Source organism: Otolemur garnettii, unplaced genomic scaffold (genome assembly GCF_000181295.1).
Source record: "Otolemur garnettii isolate 467f Iridium unplaced genomic scaffold, OtoGar3 scaffold00014, whole genome shotgun sequence".
NCBI classification, from domain to species: domain Eukaryota; kingdom Metazoa; phylum Chordata; class Mammalia; order Primates; family Galagidae; genus Otolemur; species Otolemur garnettii.
This window is the reverse complement of record NW_003852409.1, coordinates 17,276,735-17,300,990: the sequence shown is the minus strand read 5'-3', so window position 1 is coordinate 17,300,990 and position 24,256 is coordinate 17,276,735. Positions and strand designations below refer to the sequence as shown.

Below are 24,256 nucleotides of genomic sequence, written 5' to 3'. Positions count from 1 at the left end.
AAAAAAAAAAAAAAAAGGACTTGAGTCTGAACTCACAGAGACACACACAGCGAGCCTCCCCACGAGGTCCTGCGTGCACACACAGGACATGCCCAGAAGACAGAGACACTTGGAAGTTGGGAGGAGTTGATTTGGAGCCAGCCCAGGAAGGGCAGCAGAGAGCAAGGCGCCGGGAACACTTCTAAGAACACCCAAGGCCTGGGAAACACTGAGGAGGGCACAGATCAGAACTGGGGCCAGGGCCAGGGCCAGGCAGGGCTCCTGACCTGCATATGTGTTCTGTTTGGCAGATTTCAAAAGCTGACTTAGCTGCCACCATTTAAAGCAGGCGTCCTCAAACTACGGCCTGCCTGGGACATTTATCCAGCCTGCCAGGTGTTTTTGCCGCTGCTGCCTGTCCTGCTTAGCAGTCGACTTGTCCTGGGGCCCTCAGTCTGGCCCTCCAACGGTCTGAGGGACAGTGAACTGGCCCTCTGTTTAAAAAGTTTGAGGACCCCTGATTTAAAGTCAAAAGAATTCACATCAAAATTTTCATTTCTTGGCCTGTGATTTGTCTGGAGATGTGGTAAGTCTGGGTCTGGAGCCCCCACCTAGCAATCACCGGATCAGCAGCAGAAGAGCAGCCATCTCTCTCTCTCTCTCTCTCTCTCACACACACACACACATAGCACCTTCTCCAGCTGGACGTGGTCCCCACCACCTGTCCTGTTGGCTCATCTCTGCTTATGCTAACTCCTTTTTGTTGGGCCTTGTGGGCATTTGAGTCTGAACCTGGCAGCTGTACAGGGAATGCCTGAAGGGGAACCCCTGAGGGGGAGCCCCTGGCTCATGCTGCTAGAGGCCCCGGGGGCGGGGGGGGGGGGATTGTTACTGAGTTGCTATCTCCTCTGGGCCTGGCCCAGCCTGGGGAGGATGGGGAAGATGCCATCTGTCACTGTTCTCATCCTGACTAGGCATCTGCTCTGAGCAGGACCTGGGCTGGGAGCTTCCTCCCTCAAGGTAGGAGAATAGTAGACAAGCCTTTAGGACTCTGAGCAAGAAAGGCTGTGCTAGACCCACCAGGGCTGTGAGAGCCCCAGGGTGTAAGGGATTTGCTGGGCCCACAGAATGTTACAGGCATTTGATTTAAAAAAAGGTCTTGATGAAGCTGGGCATGGTGGCTCTTGCCTGTAATCCTAGCACTCTGGGAGGCCAAGGCAGGTGGATTGTTTGAGCTTAAGAGTTTAAGACCAGCCTAAGCCAGAGTAAAACTCTGTTTCTATTAAAAATAGAAAAACTAGCTGAGGATTAGGCACATGCCTTTATTCCCAGCTACTGGGGAGACTGAGGCAAGAGGATCACTTTAGCCCAAGACTGGGCTCCCAAAGAGTCTTCCAAGAGAAGAGGCTGAGACCAACCTCAACCTCCTCTCCTAAGAGTTTGAGGTTGCTGTGAGCTATGATGATGCCAGGGCACACTCCCCAGGGCAACTGTGTGAGACTCTATCTAAAAAAAAAAAAAAACCTTGAAGAGTGGGGACAGTTTTGCCACATTAGAAAGAAAGAGAAGAACCCTCCAGACTAGACTTGCACAAGCAAAGGCAAGGGCTAAGGAGCTTAGCTCTCTCCTTGAAGGCAAAGAGAAACCACCAAAGGTTCCCTCAGCCAGGGCAGGGACAGAAATCCCAGGCTCCCTGTTCGCATCCTGGCCTCAGCCCAGATCGTCAAGGATGGGCACTCACCAAGGGTCTGCTGATTGCGGACGCCACCAATTACCACGCAGATCTCGGCAGGCACGTCGCCAGTGCCATCCTTGCCGACTGCCTTCTTCTCTTCCTTGGCCTCGCCCTGCCAGATCACCTCCTGGATATAGTCGTCGGGCAGCTCCGTCTTCACCTTCACTTCAGTCATCGTCCCCTGCTCGGCACTCAGTGAGGCCTCAGCCGCCACCAGCTCTGGGCCTTCCACCTTGGTGCTCTTCTGGCTGCGCTTCAAGCGCTCCCTGGAGAAAAAGAGTCTGCTCAGAGTGGACCCCAAACCTGCCACCAGACCCACATGAGAGCCTACCAGCCCAGAACCCCACAGGTATACACAGGTATACACAGGCTGTGTATACAGTGAATGGCAGGGTTGCCAGACCACTTAGCCTCTCGCATGCCCTCAAGGCTGCCCCTGAACCTGCTCCAGGGAACTCTGGGGCTCTAGGGAACATAATTTGAAAATCACTGGGCTAGTAGAGCTTCAACTTCACCCATTTACAGTTGGGGAGGCTGAGGTCTAAAGAGGTCCAGATGTGCCCAGCTGCCTCACCTGCCACTTACAGAGAACTACAAGGGCACTTCTGGCTGGTGGAAATCAGGTCTTATCCAACCTCATTGTGCTCACAAACTGGCTGGGGATCTGGACAAAACACAGATTCTGGCACAGGTGGTCTGGGATGAGGCCTGAGATTCTGTGTTCCTAATAAGCTCCCAGGTGGGACCAGAGCCGCTGGCATTCAAACTGCAAAGTGCCTAGTGCTGCTCCCTTCGCTTTGAGACAGGAGGGCCCGAGACTCTGCCTGCCTCCGAGCTCTTCCCCGCTCCTCTTCTGCACAGGGAAACTACAATGCAGAAAAAGCTCACTTGGCTGAAGGGTCATGGAGCCAACATTTCAGCACGCAGGTGGCTGAACATCAGAAAATATCCTCAAGGTAAGGAGGTCAGGTATTGAAGTGAGCAGGGCACGTGTCACTGAGCCTTCCTCGTGACAGGGATGCCAGACCCAAGGCAGAGCTGTGACTTGCTTAGACCATACACAAAATTGGAGACCGGCTAAGGCATAAAACTGCATCCCTACCACCCATTCCTGTACCATTTACTCTCCATTCAACATGACTCTCATGCTACCATCCTAAGGGTCCTGCATCTTTCTGGCAAGGGGCAGTGTCCCCATGACTGCTGTTTCTAGGGTGAAAGAGCTGAGACACACGCATACAGGGAAACTGAGTCACATTCCAGGTCCAGTGATGCTGCAATGGCCACATCAAGCCCTCTCCCTTCCTTTGGAGAAGAATGTAGACTGTGAATTTCAAGGCCCAGATTTAAGGCAGACTGCGGTGAGGCACACCAGCACCAACTGGAGCTTGGTGGAGGTGCTGAGCCAGGAGGTAGGGACCTGGTCTCAGACCCTGGATCTATGCGGGCTGCTATGCGGCCTTGGGCAGCAGCTCCGTATCTGTGTCTGCTGTCCCTCCCAGCTTCGGGTCTCTCCCAGGGTGGAGAGAAGTTGGGAAATTAAGCAGAGAAGGAGAGAAGACCTCAGCTACCAAAAGGAGAGAGAACGGCCATAGACAAGCACTGTGCACTGAACTGTGTCCCGGTAAAATCCATGTTGAAGCCCCAACCCCTACTGTGACTATACCAGAGACAGGGTCTTCAGGAAATAACTGAGGTTAAAGGAGGTCTAACAGGCAAGAAGCCTCACAATGGGATTAGTTAGTAGCTTTGTAAGAAGAGGGAGACTGCTCTGTTCTCCATGCGAGGACACAGCGAGAGGGTGGCCCTATGCAGCCAGGAAGTGGCCCTCACTAGATCCCACTGTGTTGGCATCCTGATTATGAACCTCTAGCCTCCAGAACTGTGAGAAGACACATTTCTGCTGTTTAATAGAGCCACACAGCCTATGGCATTCTGTTACAGCAGCCCAAACTAACACAGGGGACCAGGACACAGATGGACGGAGCAGGGGTGATAAAGCATGCTGGGGAGAACCAGGCAGAGGCAGGGGCAGTGGCTATCATGTCCACCATGTCCTCACTGTGTGCCTTGAACTAGTCACCTGACCTCTGAGCCTCAGTTTCCCCATCTGAAAAATGGAGCTAACAGGGATGTCATGCACATTTTAAATCAGCTACCACACAAAGCACTCAGCACAGCGTGTGGCCTGTATGTGCTCTCAAGACATGATTACTGTCACCATTATTAATCAACAACATACTTGGAGCATCTCTGGCACCTAGAAGGCCCAGTGATGCTGCCTGCTCATGTGTCTGCCATGTCAGGGTCACCAGACACTGCCTGAGCTTTTGTCCTCTGCAGTGGGAAACAGAAAACTGCCTGATTCAATTGCCTCAGAATTCATTTCTTTAAATGTTTTAAGAAAAACTCAAAGAGAGTCCCCTGTGCGCCAGGCACTGTTCTAACAAACAAACTCTGCTCACATCCTCAGTAACAGCCTAGGGGCTCAAGTCGCGGTTTCATCTCCACTTTACAGTCCAGGAAACTGAGGCACTGAGAGGTGAAATAACATGTCCAAAGCCAAGTGGGTGATAAGAGGCATCAGTGAATAGGCTGTGGAGTTGGAGGGACAGGGGGCTGAATCCCCATTCTACCTCTAAGACCTTGCCCAGAGCTGGTCACCGGGCAGAGGTGGTGCTGCTGACAGAAGCTGGTAGCAAACCATGTTTTTCAATATCCCAGCTGGACAGTCAAGGAAGCTTCTGACATTCTTGTTCCCTAACAGAGACCGTACAGGTGCCAAAGGTCAGTTAGTCTTGGTTCCCTTGAGATAGGTTTGCTGGGCACACAGATGGGAGGGGAGGGGACGAGACAGGCTCCCCAACCAGAACCCCCTCACCCAAGCTTTCCTCACAGACGATGTTCTGAAGCTCAGCCTAACATCTTGAAGGTTCCTTACTGTCCCACCTCAGTGACCCTTCCCACTCTCAAGGCCCTTACCAGCACCATGGGCCCCTGGTGGGAAGCTTTTGAAGCTAGAAAGCTGGGTGGAAGGAACTGTCACCTGCCCATCTGCATACCTTGTGACCTTGGACAAGAGACTGCCCTCTCTAAAGCCTCCTTTTCCTCATCTGTTAAAGGAGGACCATGACCCTGACCAATTGTGGGGCAGGGATGATGCCTTGCAAGGAGCCCAGTGGGGCTGGCACAGAGGGGCTGTCCATAGATGGCAGCTGCCATTATGATTGCAACACGGGTTCACAATGATATGCTTGCCTCTGGGAAGCCTTCCCAGCTTACTTGAGTCTTCCTCCAAAAGGTGACTCTGATAGCTGTCCTCCTGCTGCATTCTAATGGACTCACCTCAGCTCACCTGTCACCTTTCTGCCCTCCCATCTAGCTTCTAGCTCACTGCTTTGCTTTATTTCTTTTGTAGCCCTAACTGCCATCTGAAAATACCCTACCCATTAATTGACTCTCCCAAGTTGCACATGCCCTAAGATCAGGAGGGGCCCTCAGGAGTCTCACACACTGCTGTATTCCCAGCATCCAGTAGGCCCACGGTGAGTACTCCATAAATACTGTATTTGCTGAACAACTGAAAGAATACCGCCCTGCTGGGATGTATGACCCATGCAACAGCAGAGATGGCTTTGCAGAATGGACAGTCATCCTTACAACAGCCCCAGGCATAAATGCATCCCAGGAGAATCCCTCTCCAAAGGCCCAGAGCATAAAGCAAAGCCAAATTCAAATCTGTATCTCCTGACGCCCGTCCTTTGTCCTTTCTACTGAACTATCAACCTCCGCTCACCTGCAGTACCTTGAACACCTACGGTTCAGGGATGGGCACAGGGGAAAACGGCCTCTCCTTGGTTCTTATATCCACATTATCCACCCAAACCAACCAGAGGCCACACTGGCAAATGGCAGCTGCAGCTGTTTGACTGGGCAGACTCTTGACTTAGGCCACAGAAGACAGGGGCTACATCAGCCACCCTCTCTCGCCCACAGGCATGACAGCACATAACCATCCACATCCTTAAATGTGACTCCGGCAACAACTTTTTCTTCTCCCCCCGACTTCCATGCTTTAGATTTACAAGCCCAAATGTTGCTTTTCTCAGATGTTCTGCATTTAATTAGGTGTCCTAATAACAATGGAATTGCAGAAGTACTTATATCACTTTGAATTAGTGGTGCAGCTCCTTCTAACTTCTTTAAAAATTTTTTTTCATATATCATTTTTTAAAATAGAGCTCATTATTTTAATTATATCCATTTAAATGTACAGTGGAGCCCTTGGATATTCTCAGCACGAATCATTAGGTATATTAGTGAAAAAGCACTTGGAATCTATCTACATGCTGACACTCCATAATCTATTCTATTTGTGTCGCTGTAAAATAGATTTATATATAGATAACTACAAAATAGTTGCTCAAGATATGTTATGAATTTTATATTTAACCCGAGTCACACTTCAACATAAAATCCAAAGTCGGGCATTAAAAGGATATTTTTCAGTAAGTACGTGCTATCTGTGGTCACTGGTTACTAATTGCGCCAGTCTGCAGGGAGAGAAGCCAGGTCAAGTGAGTCCTTGCCCAAGAAATTTTCCAAGAGTGCTGGCCTTTCTCTAACGCAATGGTTCTCAAAGTATATTCCTTGAGGTCAAGAGTTCCACAGCAATAGCTCTAAGAATCATCCATGAGGCCAGAAAGGGAGGGTGGTTTTAAAAGGGCTCTGAGACCCCTTTTATCTCTAAGCTCCAATATGCACAGCTTTTTGCTTCTTGCTTAACAGAGATTTGGGCTTCTTTCTCCCTGTAGTGGGGGGAACGGTGGCCCCCTAAAAGATAGCCCACACCCTAATACCCAGACATTGTGAATGTTGACCTTATTTGGGAAAAGGGCCTTTAAAAATATAGCCAATTTAAGGATCTTGAGATTGCGCTTATTCTTGGATTATTCAGGTGGCCCCTAAATGCAATTAACAGGTATTTAACAGGCCCCTAAATGCAATTACAAGACAAAAGAAAATTCGGGATAGACAGAAGAGAAGTTACAGAAAAGAGGAGGAGGGTGGCGCCTGTGGCTCAGTGGGTAGGGTGCCAGCCCCATATACTGAGGGTGGCAGGTTCAAACCCAGCCCTGGCCAAACTGCAACAACAACAACAAAAACAGCTGGGCGTTGTGGCAGGCCCCTGTAGTCCCAGCCACTCAGGAGGCTGAGGCAAGAGAATCGCCTAAGCCCAGGATTTGGAGATTGTTGTGAGCTGTGACACCATGGCACTCTACCGAGGGCAATAAAGTGAAACTCTCTTTCTTAAAAACAACAACAACAAGAAGGAAAGAGGAGGAGGTAATGTGCCCATGGAGGTAGAGACTGGAATGATATGACCACAAGTCAAGGAACATCAACAGCCACCAAAGCAAACATCACATTTTCTCAGTTCAACCCTGCTAACTTCTTGATCTTCGATTTCTGGTCCCAAGAACTATGAGTCAATAAGCATATGTCGTTATAAGCAACCCAGTTTGGGGAATTTGTTTCAGCAGCCACAGGAAACCAAAGCACTATGTAAGATTCAATTTGAAGAAATGCTCCCAAGCCATGAAGTGTGTGACTGCTGGTGCTGCCCTGGGTTTGCTCTCACCTTGTTCTTGTTCTTCCCTGCTATTGTGTCTGGTCAGTCCAATGCCCCTGCAGAATCTGCCTGGGGGAGTTTCACAAACAAATCTTGTCTTCTGGGTCTTACCCCACAGTTCTTCAAGTGCCAAGTCCTGCCTCATCATACCAGCATTCAAAAGAGCTCAGCAGCCAGATGGGAAAACTAAAGCCCAGAGGGGGGCCTGTCTATTTTGTTTACCTCCCTGTCCCATGCCCTAGCGCAATACCTGGCACACGGAAGTAACTCAATACACACAGGTGAAGAAAGGGCATGCCCAAGGCCATACAACTTTCAGTGATAAACTGATCCTGAAAACAATTCTTCTGGCTCCTATCCTGGTGCCATTGTCATTAACCCCTAAGGCCTAAGACAACACAATCCAGTAACTTACCAGTAGATCTGAGGCTCAAAGATATGCCATTCCCAGGCATATTAGAGAAAGAGTCCCAGGTGATGCTGGGTGCCTAGGAGTCAGACAACATTATTTCTGGGCACAATTTCTATATTAATGTACAAAAAACACAGATGCTTAAAGTTCTACCCACTCAGAGTAGATCTGACAATTCCTTAGCACCTTGGACTTCAGTGGTGTTTCTGCTGTTGATTACCTGCACAGCTGTCCCTGAAACTTGATTTTTTTAATCTCACTGTCAGTGAGCTGGAATCTGAGACTAAGACCCTAGCAGAGGTCAGACCTTTATCCAGCAAGGTGTGTGTGTCTTCTTGGACAGATGGGGACCAGGGCATCCATCTAAACTCTAAGTCTTCGCCTTAGGACAACTGTATTTCCTCCAAACCATGCCATTTACTCGGATACCTCCCCCATCCGAAACAATACTGAAGGTGAGGAACAAACTTCTAATCACTGTGTGTAAATAATGACTTGGTTGACTCCCATAAGAATAAACTGTCATTAAAAGACTCCACTGGGAATGAGCGTTAACTGGTCTCAAGCTGAGCTGAAAGACTCTCTCCATAAATGCATGGGAGGGAAGTTAAATGAATTAATGCACAACCAGGTATGACACCAGGGGCCATGTCTACCCTGCTGCTGAGGCTGACCACTGACCAAGGCCTCCACCTCCACCCCATGCCCACCCACTGACTGTCTGAGTGCAATGATTCCTCTCTACTTGCAGATGTCAGCAGGCTCTCTCCTTGGCTAGACTTCACAGGCACAGTGAGCACTTGCCTCTGCTACTCCACCAGAGTGGCTTTCCAAGACCTCTTGTAAACTGCCATACTGCTAAATGCAGTGGTCTCTTCTCAGTAATTCATCTGATGTGTCTTCCATCAGCAGCTTTTGATAAAGTCCTGTCTCTTCTGAATCTAGCTCATTCCTCAATTCACTCTGAACTTGCCTGGTGGGCCTCCCACCTTCTGGCCACTCCTTTGGGTCTTGTGGTAAGCCCATTTCATTTCTCCAGACCTTACACGTTGGTGTGGTCCAAGGATCAGCTCTAGAACCTCTTGTATTTTCATCCACACTCAACCCCACAGTGACCTAATGAAGACTTGCACTAAAATATTAACTATATGATGAATCCCAAACTATATCCCTGAACTCCAGATCTGCATAAATAAGACCCTACCTGACACCTCTGTCCAGATACCTAAGAGACACCCCATAGCTAACAGGTTTAAAACTGGGCTTCTGCTATGTCCCTTCCCAAGATAAGAAAACAATTCTGTGCCTCTTAACCCAGTGCTCTTCCTGCTAAAGCCTGTAACTAAGACTAGGCAATTAGGTAGCTGCAATCTTCTCCACTTCAGCTAATGACAATCCCATCTCCACGGCTCCTCCCACCCAGACTCTGGAATTATCTTTGACTCTTCCCTCTCTCACACTCCCCACAATGAATCTACCAGCAAATTAAGTTCAGACCTAACCATCCTTACCATCCCATGGCTATCACTCTGGCTCAAGCCACCATCCTCTGTCTTGTGATTATTTCACAGCCAATCTCCCTTGCTCTGCCCTAGCCCACTGCCCCACAATCTATATTCAATGTAGCTGCCAGAGTAATCCTGTTAAGATAAGCCAGGTAATGTCATTCTTCAGCTCAAACCCATTTGATTCCTCAGTATTTACCCATCTGTTATCTCTTTGTCCACTTTATCATCTGCTCCCCCAGCTAGAATGTGAGTTACAAGAGGACAGGTTCTTGTCTCATCAGTTTGCTGCATCCACAGCAAAAGCTGGCATGTGGCAGATGCTCAGTAACTGGCCGTTCAATGGAGTGACCCCAAAAATGAGCCCGAGAAAGGTCGATGCCAGCACAACCTTGGAGGCACCTGCCAACTCCAACTCAGACAAGCCTTTCTGTGATCAGTCCATCACCATAACTATCGATGGTTTCACTGCTTCAGTTAACATAATGTCTCACTCATGTGGTCCTCAGTACACCGTAGGTGAGATGTTTGACAGAAGCCACTATTCTGAACAATGGAAACATCTTTCTTGAGTGTCAAAGTCATATCTTTATTCTTTCTGATGAAAAATTTCTCAATGTAACACACTCTTCCCACTTTCTGAAAGGCCAAGAACAGCTTGGGGATACTCTGACATCCTCTCTTGAGGATACAGGCTCACCATAATAGATGTCAATGAGCACAGACTTGGGCCCTCAGGGTACAGGGTGGCTGCTCCCTCTAATGAACCATCCAGAAGCCTGTATTCCCACAACAGGGGTTTTGGAAACACTCTTCTCTGCTTCTCATGGGCTCCTGCTCAAACTCTGAATCTGCCCTCTAATTAATTCCATGTGGTCCTGGGAGACCTCCAGAGGCTAGGGCTCTATCCACAGCTTTCTGTATCCCTGTGTCTGGCCACCTGACAGGTGTCAGCTAATGTCTGCTGTATGAAACAAACAGAAACCGACCAGATGCCCAAGGCAGTCATGACATATCAAGTGCTTACAACACGCCAGGGGCAGCCCTTCACACACACCCCCCCCACATACACCATCTCATTCTTTTGCACAATGCCTTACATGATAGGTATTTTTTTTGTTTTTCAGATAAAACTGAGGATTGGAGAAACAGAGCGACTTATTCATGGTCTCACAGCTTCCTAGTGACAGAGGCAGAGTCTGCTCAAATCCAAAGTCCGGGCTTTCAACCATTTGGATAATAATCTTTTATTTTCTTTTCTCAAAAGAAGAGAAAAGAATAAAAACACACAGTGAATGAGTGGACAAATAAATGACTAAATGCCAGAAGCTCCAAGAAATGGGCAATGTATTCCCTTGTTTTCTCTTGCTTCCTGAGTATCCAGACAGAACTAGGCACCACCTAGATGCGAAAGTAATACAGAAATGAAATTTTAAAAGGAATGAAGGTTTCTGTCTGGTCCACAGAAAAAGTGCCTGGGCTTCGTTTGCTGTTAGAACTTCTGATCCTCCCTCACGTGCTCTCAAATGCTACTGTGCTTACATACATCCTTCAGACATAAGTTTTATTGTATTTAGCAACAAAGACAGAAACCATAATGGGGGGAAAGTTCACAGCTTCACTACTTCTAGCCCAGGAGAGCCAAGAGAGGGCAAGAAGCAACGCCACCGAGCCACAAACACTGCAGCAGGCCCTGTGTCTGCACTTACCATTCCGCCCAAGTTTCCAATCCTTACACCATCACCCGCTCCTCAGGAACTCTCAAAATTATCTACACTTCCATTTCTGTCATGTATCACTGATATATTTTAATAAACAGTCAGGCAGAAAAGATTAGATTAATAGATTAAAACTATTAACCTATTAAACAACTCTGAACAGTCTAGAAATTCAAAATAACCTACAATGCATAAATATATCATTAGTTTGGAATAATTCGTAGGCACTTAATTATCTTCCATGTACGGTGTCAGTCAGCCACAGAGCCAGGTAACATTGTATTTTGGAAAGACAGTATTGCGATTTCAACGTTAAGAAGAAGTTCCCTAAACCTAGGACGGGGAAAAGCAAGTCTTGAGCAACGCTAGCAAGTCATAAACTCCAAAATTTAGCAAGGTGGGGGCTCTCCCGTTGAGGCTGAGAACTTCTTTTGTGGGTGCATGGCATGGGAAAGACTGAACCAGGTCATGTAAAATAACTTTTAACTACATTTTACACAGACTCTAGTCTACCTTCGTCTTCCAACGGGCCTGGCAGTGGCACGATTCTGAGCAGTTAGCAAAGTGTACTGCTCTCTGAAGACACCTTGTCATTTCTCTGCCAGGAGGACACTGCAGACCCTAGAACTTTCACCCAGACAGAATCCCTCAAGAGGCAGATGGGGACTAGAGGCCAGTGAGGCAGCCATGCCCCCTGTCCTGCAGAGACCCTCTCTCCAGGGCACACATGGGGCCCCACAAAGAACCCTGAGGGTAGACAGCTTAACCAGTAAGAAGTGAGGCCATCCGTCAGCCCTCACACTGGGGTGTGGACATGTGACCAGAGGACAAACATGCTCCTTCTGTCCACCATCATTTCTCGCCAAGGCTGTGACTTAGCAACTACCCCTCGGAAACATCGGCGGAGCAGTAAGTGTAGATAGAGGGCTTGTTCTGGTGTTTGTGGCACTGTGGCGTTACTCCTTGTGTCTGTCTCGGCTCTCCCAGGCTAGAAGTGGTGAAGCTGTGAATGTTTCCCCCATTATGTATGGTTTCTGCGCTGGTTGCTAAATATAAGAAACTTTATGCCAACTCCTCTGGCCATTTTCTCCCAGAAATGAAAGGATCAAGAAGCTCCCCAGGGGAAATACAACCCCTCCACCTCCCTGCCCCCACGTCACCAGCTGATGGCCTGTGTGCCAGCTGCTCACAAAGCTTTGCTGTCCCTCCATGGTGCTGTCCCTCCATGTTGCTGTCCCTGTCTTGGCATTACCACTGACTTCTGCCCTTCTACACTCGATCCTATAGCCCCTAGGACTGGCAGTGACAGCCAGCCAGGTCTGTCTGCAACACCCTAGGGTGAAAACTTGGCTCTGGTTTACTCACTGCCTGGAGCCATGCTGCCCTTGGAGACACACACACACACACACACACACACACACACACACGGGACTCTCCTAACAGCATGGCCCCAGCCCTCCAGAGATTAGGGATGACAAAGTAGGGCTCCTAACCTTCTGTACCTCCCATTCCTCATGTGGAAGTCAGGGATATAAGCATTCTTCAAAGAGTGGTTCAGAAGATGAAAGGATAGGCATATGTTTAGGCACTCAGCACAGTGAGATGCACAGCAGAGACTCCACAGATGTCAGTTCTATTCTCTCATCCCTACTGAGCGCTCGCAAGACAGAATGTGAAAAGTCTGGTTAGAACCATGAGCTCTCAGGTCATTGGTGGAGGACTCATACACAAAAGCAGAGGAAGAACGCTCAGCACCAATGAAAACAAAAGGAGAGGTGGGCAAAGCCACCCTCCCTGCAGCGGTGCTCAAATATGTCACTCTGCTAATACCACACTGTTTACTGACCAGCACTGGGCGGACCACGGTTGAGTAGCCCTTCTCTGAAATGCTCAGGATCAGAAGTGTTTTCCCATTTGGGAATCTTTGCATTATACTTACGAGTTCAGCATCCCAAATCCAAAAATCCAAAATCTGAAACCCTCCAATGAGCATTTTCCTTTTGAGTGTCATGCTGGTGCTTAGGAAGTTTCAGAATTCGGAGCATTTTAGATTTTGGATTTTCAGATTACATATATTCAAGCTGCATTCCTGTGAAATTTTGTTCAATTGAAATCAATTCATTTAGGGCTACTTTTATTTTATTGCTGAAAACCAAATTATACAAGATGATACTGTTTAAAGAATTACTGATGGAGCTGCACATGTGTTTATCAGATAAAATGGTGCACCAATGAAAACCTGTAAACAGGATAAGGCTCCGCTAGGTCCAAAGCCACTTTACTATATGGGTGATCTCAGACAAGTCAATTCCTCAATTCCTCAATTCTCCCTGAGAAATAGAAATACCAATCACCACCTCAAAGGGTTGTCAGGAGGATCAAATAAGACACAACACACAGGAGATGGGTCGTGGTAAACCCTTAACAAATACAAGCTTATCCCACTCTCTCCCTCCCCTGGTGTCCAAGCTCTTGGAGAAATCAATCATCCACTATTATCTCCCCTTAGGAACTGGGACCCAGCATGGGTGATTAAAAAGTAAATGTTTACTTCACACCTACTGTGAGCCAGGCGTTGTGCTAAGGGTATACATATGACTACAGTCAATCCTCATTGACAACCCCATGAAGGAGGTACTAATATAACCCCCAGTTTACAAATAAGGAAACTGAGATGCAGGAAAGTCAGGTAAGTCCATATAACTAGGCAGTGCATAGTGCCAGAATCTGAATCCAGCCAGTCTAAGCTCTTCAACTCTGTGCTAGGCTGCTGGGCCGTCAACAAGGCTGAAGAAGGGGCAAGACCGGACAGGGAGTGCCAGGGAGAATGTGGAGAGTGCGAGCTCTGGCGGTACAACTGCTCCACTCTGGGGCCATCTCAGGACGGAGCAGGAGGCTGTGCAGTATGAGGTGCAGCCCACACACAATCCTCTGCACAGCTGGAGTCCTCAAGCTTGAAAAAAGCAACCCTTTAGAAACTCACCTCTAAGCCTACTTTCTATGGACCTATCTGTCCAGAACTCTGTTAACATTTAACCCCCTGCTGTTCATTCTCCTCCAGGCAGCCAGAATAATCCTTTTAAAAGCAAATCATATCATATCATTTCTCCACTCAAAGTCCCCAGTGGCTCCTAATCTCATGCAGAGTTAGGACCAAAGTCCTGACAATGGTCTCCAAAGGCCCATGGGGCCAGCTACCTCCAGACTGCAACTCCAACTCCTGGGCCTTTCCATCTGCCTTTGTCTCTGCCTGGAATGTGTCTCCCCCAAAGCTCAGCTCCACCCTCCATCTCCTTCAGGTCTTTGGTTTGGGGAACGAGTTGCCTTCCTGACAGTATCTTTCCCGACCACTCAAATTACCCCCTCCAGTTCTCCCTATCCCCCTCTCCACTTCTCCCCCCATAGCGTTTGTTACCATCTAACAGGCATATATCTTATGTTTTTATATGTCTACTCCATTCCAACTGCAACATCAGCTGTAAATGGACAGGGATTTTTGTTTTGTTTGCTGCCGTTATCTCCAGCACCTGTGACAGGCCCCAGCACTTAGTAGGCACTCAATAAAAATTTGCAGAATGAATGAAACTTGGTTTTATCATGGCCCCCTCCCGCCTAACCTCCCTGTCTACAAGATCCTGGTCATTTGTGAGGTAAAGGGTACAACACAGGAATGAGTCCTTTAACCTATTCTATCTCCAGTTTCCTGGTCTCTAAATGAGAAGTTTGGACTAGGTTAGCCATAGAGTCCTTCCTCAGAAATGAAGCTCAGAAAACCTTCAGCTGATAAAAACAGACCTAATTCTTCATCATAGCAAGGCTGTGACTGCAATTAATTTCATTATATTACAAAACTGTGTATCTTTCAGAATGCACAGTGAAGGCCCCACAGCCCCCACAGCCCTCAAAGTGAGGTCTGGCTGCAGTTGTGCTGCGTGATTTGTAATCTGCACACCAGGTCAAGATTAACCTTAAGTGCTGGGATCACTGCACTTGTAAAATCGACCCAGGCTGGGTTACAGGGAAGTAAACCAAACCACATTCGGTTGTTTCTTAAAATCAGAAACACCGCCTCTCCTTGTCCCCCTCAATTTAACACTAATTCCTTAGCAGCCCATGCTGTTGACTTTGGGGTTTAGCCAGAGGCTCTCTGGAGAAATAACAAAATTACGTGTTCCAGGCCAAGAGGAAGGCTCTGGGATAAAAGCAGACCCTAGTGCAATAACAGAGTGTCCCAGGGCATAGCTGGGACTGGAGGCCCATGTCAGGGTCAGCAATCCTTCCAGGTCATTCCTGCTTAGGGCTATGTAGTCTCATTCTGACTTTGAGGAACATGAGGACCTTCATTTCTCCATTTGAAATAGGACTAAATGAGCTCTTATCCTCTACAAAGACTCAACCTTTCCAAACCCCACCTGGCCAGGGTCAAATTCACCAGGAGTATTGGTAAGGCCACTGCTTATGTTGTCTTGATGTTTAATAATATAATTCATTTCTGAGGCTGAACACCAAGTCACTATACAATAATGTGTTTCCTCCTTCAAAGGATGAGTTTTAAACATAGAATCAACATAAACCTGCCTGTAAGCTCGATTGGAGTCCTGCCTTTGTGACAGGCTCTGAGCTTACAGCATGATTCCTGGCCCCAAACAGACTCCTGCAACATGTATCACTTGACCTGTTACCAACAAGAAGGAGGGCACAGTGGATGGTCACACATCACAGAAGTCAGACCTAGGTGGGGATCCTGGCTCTACTGCTTACTTCCAACTAGGCAGCCTCAAGCTCGTAAACCTCTCTGTGCCTAAGCTCCTCTTCTGTAAAGTGGGAATAATAAGAGTGCCTCCCATGTGGGGTCATTACAAGGATTACCTATAATTGAGGCCAGGCAAGGTGGCTCACACCTATAATCCTAGCACTCTGGGAGGCTGAAGCAGGTGGATTGCCTAAGCTCAGGAGTTTAAGACAAGCCTTGAGCAAGACATTCTGTCTCTAAAACAACAGTCAGGTGTTGTGGCAGGCACCTATAGTCCCAGCTACTTAGGAGGCTGAGGCAAAAGGATTGCTTGACCCCAAGAGTTTGAGGTCACTGTGAGCTATGACGCCATGGCACTCTACAATGGGCAACAAAGTGAGATTCTGGTCTTCAAAAAAAAATGATTACCTACAATTGATAAATGTTAATCATTTAGTGCAGAGCCTGGTAAGGAAGTGCTGGCTAAAGGGTGGTCATTATTATTATAAAGTCTTTACACCTAAAGTCACACATGACTCTGAAATTTGAGCTGGCCCTTCCTGGTGCATATTCTGGTACTAACACAGGAATTCAGTCATTCAGCATGCGAGCTGGAGAGCCTAGACCAGTCAGGGAGACAAACCAATGGCACACATGCCACCCTCACCCTTCCCTGATCAGGAAGGCATCTCTAAACAATCTCAGCACTCTTCTCCTCGGGCTGATAATACTCAATGCAGAGCTTCAGGCAGCCACTACCACCATGGGGAAATCTGCCTGCTGTCCTCTAACTACATCCCCAGGCAGAGATGCGGTGCGGAAGAGATCCTCACACTAGAGGGTGAAGGTAAGGACCATGTGTCCACGAGAGTGACAAGGGGTAGATGGAGCTTCGTCTCTTTGTTCACTGCTGTCGGCCCAGCTCTTTGAGCAGTCCCTGCCATGCAAGAGACCCTCAAAAAGTCTGTTGGATGAATAAATTAGTGGTATGTAATTTGATTACATACAGATTATCAATTGTATGTAATCTTTTTTGTTTGTTTTTTGAAGACAGAGTCTCACTTTGTTGCCCTTGGTAAAGTGCTGTGGTGTCATAGCTCATAGCAACCTCAAACTCATGGGCTCAAGCAAACCTCTTGCCTCAGCCACCCAAGTAGCTGGGACTGCAGGTGCCTACTAATCCATCTGAGCCCACAGCACACAGTACTCAGTCCACCACAGCAGGTGCTCGGTAAACATGGGAGGAAGGAGGGAGAGGCTGGCTAGACCCTTAATAGGGCACAGTATTTCTGAGCCAAGAAGGAAGCGGCTTGGGTAGGTTCAAGACCTGACATAGCCATTCGCTTACCATGTAACTCTATATCTATTCCTCCCCAAGCCCTCAGTCTCCCTACTGTAAATGAAATGGTGAACCAGACAAACCCCAGGGCCCCTTCCAATTCTGATGTTCTGATCCAAGAAATGCTTCCAGATACCACCAATCTGAGGACCATCACAGCCCCATAGGCCATGGTGTCACACACAGCTCTTACAAGGAATTCCACTACCAGAGGCCCAGAAGAAAAACACAAGATGTTGGGCAGCTGTTGGCCATGTGGGTTGCTGCCAATATCCACAGGCCAAGCTCGCCATCTCAGCTATTCCCCCTCCTCCCCTGCCTTTATATCACCCCCACCCCTTCCCTCTGTCAGTGAATCTGTCTCATCCACATTTGCAGAGGTCCTGCTAGGGGCCAGGCCCATAGTAGTGAACATGACAGACAAAGTCCCCACCCCATGGAGCTGGCACTGTAAGGGACATGGGGGAAAAGGGCACAGAAATAAATGGAATAGTTGAAGGATATGAACAGGATAGAAAGGTCACAGGCCACAAGCCACAGATTGGGGTGGTAGGTACCTTGAACTAGGGGGTCCGGGAAAGTTTCTCTGAGAGGATGACTGAATTGAGTCCCCCAAAATGAAAAGGCTCGTAGTGGGAAGATCAGAGAAAGAAGATTCCAGAAACAGGGAACAGCTGCAAAGACTCTCAGGCAGGAGCTACTTTAGAGTAGGGGCTGGCAAGTGACAGCCATTTATGTACATATTTATGTATTATCTACTGCTACTTCAGCATTATGCTGGCTGGGCTGAGAAAATGCCACAGAGGCCACGTGGCTTGCAAAGCATAAAATATTTGCCGGGCCACACAGGGTCTCAGCGACCTCTGGTCTGCTATCATGGCCTCTATTCCACCCACCTCCAATCCACCTGGCACACAGCTGGGAGGATGACCTTCCTGAAACACAAAGCAAGCACATTACTCTTCCACTCAAAGAACTTCAACACCTCTTCATGGTTTCCCAAAGTATGTTCCAAGGAACATTTGCTCAATGGAATTAACATCAACAAAGAGGTCCCAAGAGTAAGAAGACCGAGGAGCTTGACATTCTCATCTCTCTTGGATGTTCTGAACCACATGCATTAGTACATGCAAGGCTCTGGAAAGTCCCATAGCAAGAGAACCTGTCTGACTTTGCTGAACCCACCGTCCTCTGAGCTTATTTCTGGCCATGGAAAGAATCCTTTTCTTTCCCACACACACAAAAGACGTATTAACATTTTAAAGAAGTAGTGTTCCATAAGCCAAAGGGCAAATTCTTCTGCTTGGCATTTGCAATGGGTCCCTCAACTCTAATAGGTGGACCCCTAGGGGCTATTCTAGATTTTATGTATATGCTCTGTGGAGCCATCTCTCTCCTGTGTCCCTTGCCTTCTTCCTACATCCAGTGCCCCACCCAACAGTCATGTGGCCACTCCAACTCTGCTCTACCCAAGGGAACAGCAGCAGCAGCAGCATCAGTGCTAACATTTACCAAGTACCTACCGGTGCCATCCACAGGTAGGTGACATCCACAGCTTAGGCCTGTCTGGTACTACCTATGTCATTCTTTTTTGGTAACAACTGCCCAGCTTTCCGTTAGGAGACCTCCCTCTCCAACCTCATGCACAGCACCAAAGGTGAGGATAGATCCCCTGGTCTGGCTAATCAGAGTACCCCTTCCTCCTGCTTTGGAGTGCCTGGTTCAGGCAGATGGGCACACAACCCAGGCAAAGGGACCAATGACTTCCAGACAAGGATGAGACTGGCTCCCCCTGGAGTTCACCACGTGGCAGCCCAGCTAAAATTCAAGCTCAGGTCTTGCTGTCTGATCTCCTGCTTCCCCTTCAAGCTCTCCCCAACTTTAGTGACCAATGGCCAGTTTAAGAAATGAGTCATCCTTGGATTTTGGTCCCAGACGCCCAGAGAAAGCACATGAAAAATATTGCCCTCAACTTCACAGCCTCCAGGGAAGTGTGGATACTTCTGAGCAAAGACAGCTGGCCTGGACCATCCATCCTTTCAGGTGGAAGGTGAGGACCAGAGAGTGGTGGCTGTTAGTCGTGAAGACCTGAGACAGGGGCTTGGCGCCTATAGCTCAACCGGCTAAGGCGCCAGCCACGTACACCTAAGGTGGCGGGTTCGAATCCCCAGCCCGGACCCACCAAATAACAATGACGGCTGCAACCAAAAAACAGCCGGGCGTTGTGGCGGGCGCCTGTGGTCCCAGCTACTTGGGAGGCTGAGGCAGGAGACTCGCTTGAGCCCAGGAGTTGGAGGTTGCTGTGAGCTGTAATGCCACAGCACTCTACCCAGGGGGACAGCTTGAGGCTCTGTCTCAAAAAAAAAAAAAAAAAAAGACCTGGGACAGGGACAGGACATGAGCTGGGTGTGGGAGGTGTACCTGTTTGCCGTGCTTTTCCTTCCAGCTGTACTGGCTCCGTCAGCCTGCAAAAGAAACCCAAAACACCTGCATCAGCCAAGGCTGAAGACACACACATTCCACCTGCTGCCATCCCACCAAGCTCCTGCTGAACACCAACCTTCAGACAGAGAGGTGAGCTGGCACAGCCCCCGCTCCATGCCTCCAGGTTGGAAAAACCTGCCCCCAGTGGTCAGAGGGAGTCAAGACACCTTCCCCAACACCATTTGCTTGGCCCTTTAAATCCAAATGAGCACCCACTGCCAACACAAACCCAGCAACCACAGAGCCCCAGGGACTCAGTGAAAAGTAAGTAACCAGCTAAATCTGAGATTGAATTGCACCATTTTTATTTTCAGCTGGGATTTCCAATAAAACAGTAGCTGCAGATTTATTCCTACCAACCGGAGGGGAAAAATCCTATTATGTTAAAATATTCTGTCCCCCAACCCTATAAGCAGGGGAAGGGAAGAGAGTGCTGGGTCTTAATCTCTTTTATTTGGGCATGGGGGAGGGCGAGGGAAGGCTGACCAAATGAAATTTTCAAAAATCATAAAATTCTGGTTCAGATGAAGAGACCGAGGTCCTGAGTGCAGAGGGAGCAGCCTGAGATCTCATGAAAACAAACATCAGGGGTCCTGAGTCCTAGGCCACTGTTGGGGGCAGGGACTTTGACAAAGAAGCCAAACGAAGCAGCAATCACGGGAACAACGCCTGGACCCTTCACCGCCACCAGCAGAAGATATGTTCCCTGGCTTTGTCCAAATGTTTACAATAAGAATCATAGGATGATGAAGGGCTGACACACAGGCGCACATGTGTTTCCAAATATAGTTTTTACAGTTGCAGAAAGGTAATACAGCACACATGTCCTGTATTTGGAAACAACCCTGGCAGGGGCTGTGGAGCCCCTGGTGATCAAGCACATCGATAGTTCTGTTGTGAAGCATGTGCCCAGGTAACCCTAGTTGGGATCAATGACGACAAGGATGACTGTCACTGGCCTCCTCTCCCTTCAGGTCAGGATCTGCTGCCTCATCAGTTACAAAACATCTTTTTGTTTTCACAGTTTTCAAGTTTCAGGACTTCAGATGAAGGACCGAGGATCTAAAGTAAAAACAGCAGCTACCTTTTGATGAGTGCTTCCAAGAATCAGATGGCAGACCTCGATTTTGACAGATTGGCAACATAGAATGAAAGGACCACGCCACAAAAAGGCCAGATTTCCAGCTTGTCTTACAAAACTGGAGAACCTAGCCACAGCCAGTCCTGCCTGGTGACAGGCAAGCTAGAGCTGACACACCTGGTTCTCTGAGGTCTCCCCTACCCCCTCACCTTACCCTCAGCACCTGTTTGGCCCCTGAGGACACCTGCACTTGCTCACCCAAAGAACATCCCATATTCTAGTGTAGGGACATTAACACCTTGTCTCATTTCATCCTTACCATAGATCCCCCTGCTCATCCACACAAAACCCCCATTTTACAGGTAAGAACATCGAAGATCAAAAAATTTTAAGTTACTGATGGAAAGTCCCACAGCTGCAAGCCCAGGTCTGGGTCACTCCGAAGCCCATCTTCCTCAGCTCTGACCTATCTTACCTCCTGTTCACATTCAGGAGAGCCAATCAGGAAACAGGGTGACACTGTTTATACTCGTAAGGCCTCAGTTTCCCCATCTACAAGTCTCCACTTCCCCCCCCCCCAGGGAAATGGATAAGGTTACAGATAAACAGGAAGGGAGAAATTAATGGAATGCCAAAGTATTATTTCAATAGGAGAAACAAGAAAAGCGGAAAACTGTTTGCATATCATTTCACTGGGAGAAAAGAACAGATCAATTAAACCTCTTTCCGACATCCTGCATTCCTCAAAACTGTCTGCAAAGCAAATGGGCAGAAGTTGTTCTAATGTTTGTATCATCAGCAGAAGTGGGGTGGAGATTCTGCTGCCCCGGAGAGCTTTAAAAAATTGTAAAATCCCCAATGATCTCTCCACCTTCTAGACTTAATTCTGGGTGTATATTTTTAGCATTTCATATACACTTTTAAAGTTGTCTTTTTTGTCCTTTTCCTTCAGATTTCACACAGAGCTGACCAGCTCAAGTGTGGTGAGCACATGACAGAATGGAGACTAAGATTCCCTGTTTTCAGCACACCTAATAATCTCCACCTTTGTTTTTTCTTTTATTGAGTGAGTGATACTTTAGCTTTGTATTGCTGGTAGCTGCACTCTTTTCTGTTTTCCCCTCATTTTTATAAAACAGACAAAACGCTAAAAATATTTAAAGAGTTGCAGACACAAATCCTTTTGCAGAGGCGATGGCAGTGGCTGGGGTAGTGGGGTGACTGGAGGGAGGTGTTCTACCCGGGCAAGTGTGGGATGTCCTTGGCAGATGAGGGTCGTCTCACTGGGATATTGATGGACAATGGCCTAGTGGGGGACACCCAAGATGCACGTGTCAGTATCAGCATAGGCAAGCATGGCATCTCATGATTGGGCCAACGCCCAAAGATCTGAGAGCACCAACTCCCAGGGCAAAGATCCATGTTGCCAGAATGCCTTGGCCTATGTCCTCACAAATATATTAGTATCAGAGCTGTCCCCACTGTGTAGTTTGAGCCGAGCCTCTGTCGTTGCCACTTTCTGAGGCCAAAATGATTTAAAATCAGCCATTTCACTGTGATTCGACCTAAACGACAAATTCATCTTTACCTGGTGTAAGCTGGGCTGATTTTCAACTTGAACTGAAGCTTGAAAGCATGGGGTTTAGAGCCAGAGAATCTGAGTTTAAGTCCTGGATTTGCCATTTTCTAGCTGTGTGATCTTTAGCAAGTCATCTACTCCCCAGGCTTCAGTTTCCTTATCTATAAGACGGCAACACTCAAATCCAAGGACCTACCTCACTGGAGTGCCGTGAGATAGCAGATAATAAGACAGCTTAAAGAAGGTAACATACGGGAAAGCACTTATGGAGGCTGTAATAGTTATAATGATCATTAACCACCTCAGATATAGTGACAGAGGCTACCATTTCCTGGGTCTAGGAAACCAAGCAACAGAGAAACAGAATGGCGCGTATAAGATCACACAGCAGCAGAACAAGTCACGGAGCCAGCCTGAACCAGACCTTGGGTCTTCTGCCTCAGAGCCTGGCAAGACTGCATGCTATAAGCTGGCATCTCACCTAGGTCCAAGAGACCACCACAGCCCCAAGGACGCCAACAGGACCACTGGGGTACTAAGCGGATGCCATGGAGTAATCACTTACACAATGGAACCCCCTACTGCAGCTGCTGCGGGACCACTGTCTTCTGCCAGTGCACTGTGTATTCCTAAAGTGCTAGTAAGTGCTTCTTACTCTCACTGTCAGGCCCTACTGTGTACCTTAGATAAGCTTTCCTTTCTCTAGACCTGAGGTTCTCCATCAGTAAAAATGAACTTAGGCATGGTATGTGTGTGGTGGGGAGGGAGCAGGCTATGTCAGACGGCCTGCCCCCTCCTTTCCATCTCTGTCCCTCTGTGTTGAATAGACCCAAACTTAACCAAACCCCTCTATGACCAATGAAATGAGGAGGGCCTATGGGAGACCATCCTTCTCACTCTTACACAGCGGTGGGGAAGGTATCCAAGCCCTCCAGCCCCCCACAAGGATACCTGCCCCCCTTTTCTAGCCCCACCCATGCCTCATTCACCAGCGTCCCCCTCAGGACCTGGTTGAGGCTATTTTTGGTTTCCTTCAACTCTCCTCTACCCGCCCAAATGAATGTGAAGTTGTTCCTTTCCATTCTCTTATTAAGGGTTTTCTTGGAAAGAAAATATTATTCCAAACCCAGAAATTTTATTTCTAAATTTGTGCAAATGTAAGTTGTAAGACATTAGCTGCATTTCACATTTTGTGCAAATGGCAGAAACAGGCAATTCGTGTGCTCCGGGATGGGGGCTGGCCAACGATTTCGATAAAATAAACCCTTTTTTAATTTAAATGCTAATGCACTGAATTAAAATTTAATAACTGAGGAAATTGAAAAGCCGAGCAGGAATATTGGAAATAAATCCAAGCAGAAACAGCTGAAATTAAAAATTCTAGAGAGTGGGAGGATAGCAGCTAAGCTGTCTTATATGATTACATTTTTTTTTTTTTCAGAATGAAGCAAAAAAAAAAAAATCCTATCTCTCGCTGGCTCTAGGGCAGTAAATCCACAGTGCTGTGATTTATTGCTCAATTTTCCTGAGGGAAAAAGGCTTTCTTTCATGCTGAAATATTTCATAAATTTCAAGCCAGCATAAATTCTTAATTTAAAAGTTATGGAGGTCACATTTAGTGCACTGGTACGGTTCCAAAATCTTAAAGGAATAGCAGCGACCAAAAAAGAAAAAGAAAAAAAAAAAAGGCAAAAAGGAGGGGTGGAATTTGTTCTTTTTTTTTTTTCCTTTTTTTCATTTTGGTTTTAATTCATAAGTTGAAATTTCATTATTAAAGATTCCTCCTGGATGGGTAGAAAACCCAAGCGTATGGGGAAACCGGTGTGTGTTTGGAAGCCTGCTGCAAAAGATGAAGAGATAAAGATTTAATTCAATTATAAAAAGGCATTTTTTTTTTTAAGCCACTTGAGGAATTTCTGGTAAAAATTTCCTCCCTTCATTGCCCGGGAAGGGGTGAGGGTGGGGGAGGGTGGCCAATGTAATTGCTTCTCTTAGATCTCCAATCTTTTGTGCACACTGATATATTCATTTGTTATACAGCTGTTCAGCGGCGGAAAGAA

General features: G+C 47.6%; 1 protein-coding gene across 1 annotated transcript in view; it reads right to left on the bottom strand.

Moving 5' to 3' along the window:
- The window catches only part of ZNF618 (zinc finger protein 618), a 77,229-nt gene extending 56,338 nt beyond the window's left edge, over nt 1-20,891 (bottom strand). The window contains exons 1-3 of the mRNA XM_023510565.1: nt 20,832-20,891; nt 19,474-19,517; nt 1,721-1,980 (exon numbers count right to left, since the gene is read on the bottom strand). Of these exons, the coding sequence (XP_023366333.1) occupies nt 1,721-1,980; nt 19,474-19,517; nt 20,832-20,891 (364 nt within the window). The remainder of the gene's footprint in view (nt 1-1,720; nt 1,981-19,473; nt 19,518-20,831) is intronic.
- Between the last annotated feature and the right edge of the window lie 3,365 nt (nt 20,892-24,256).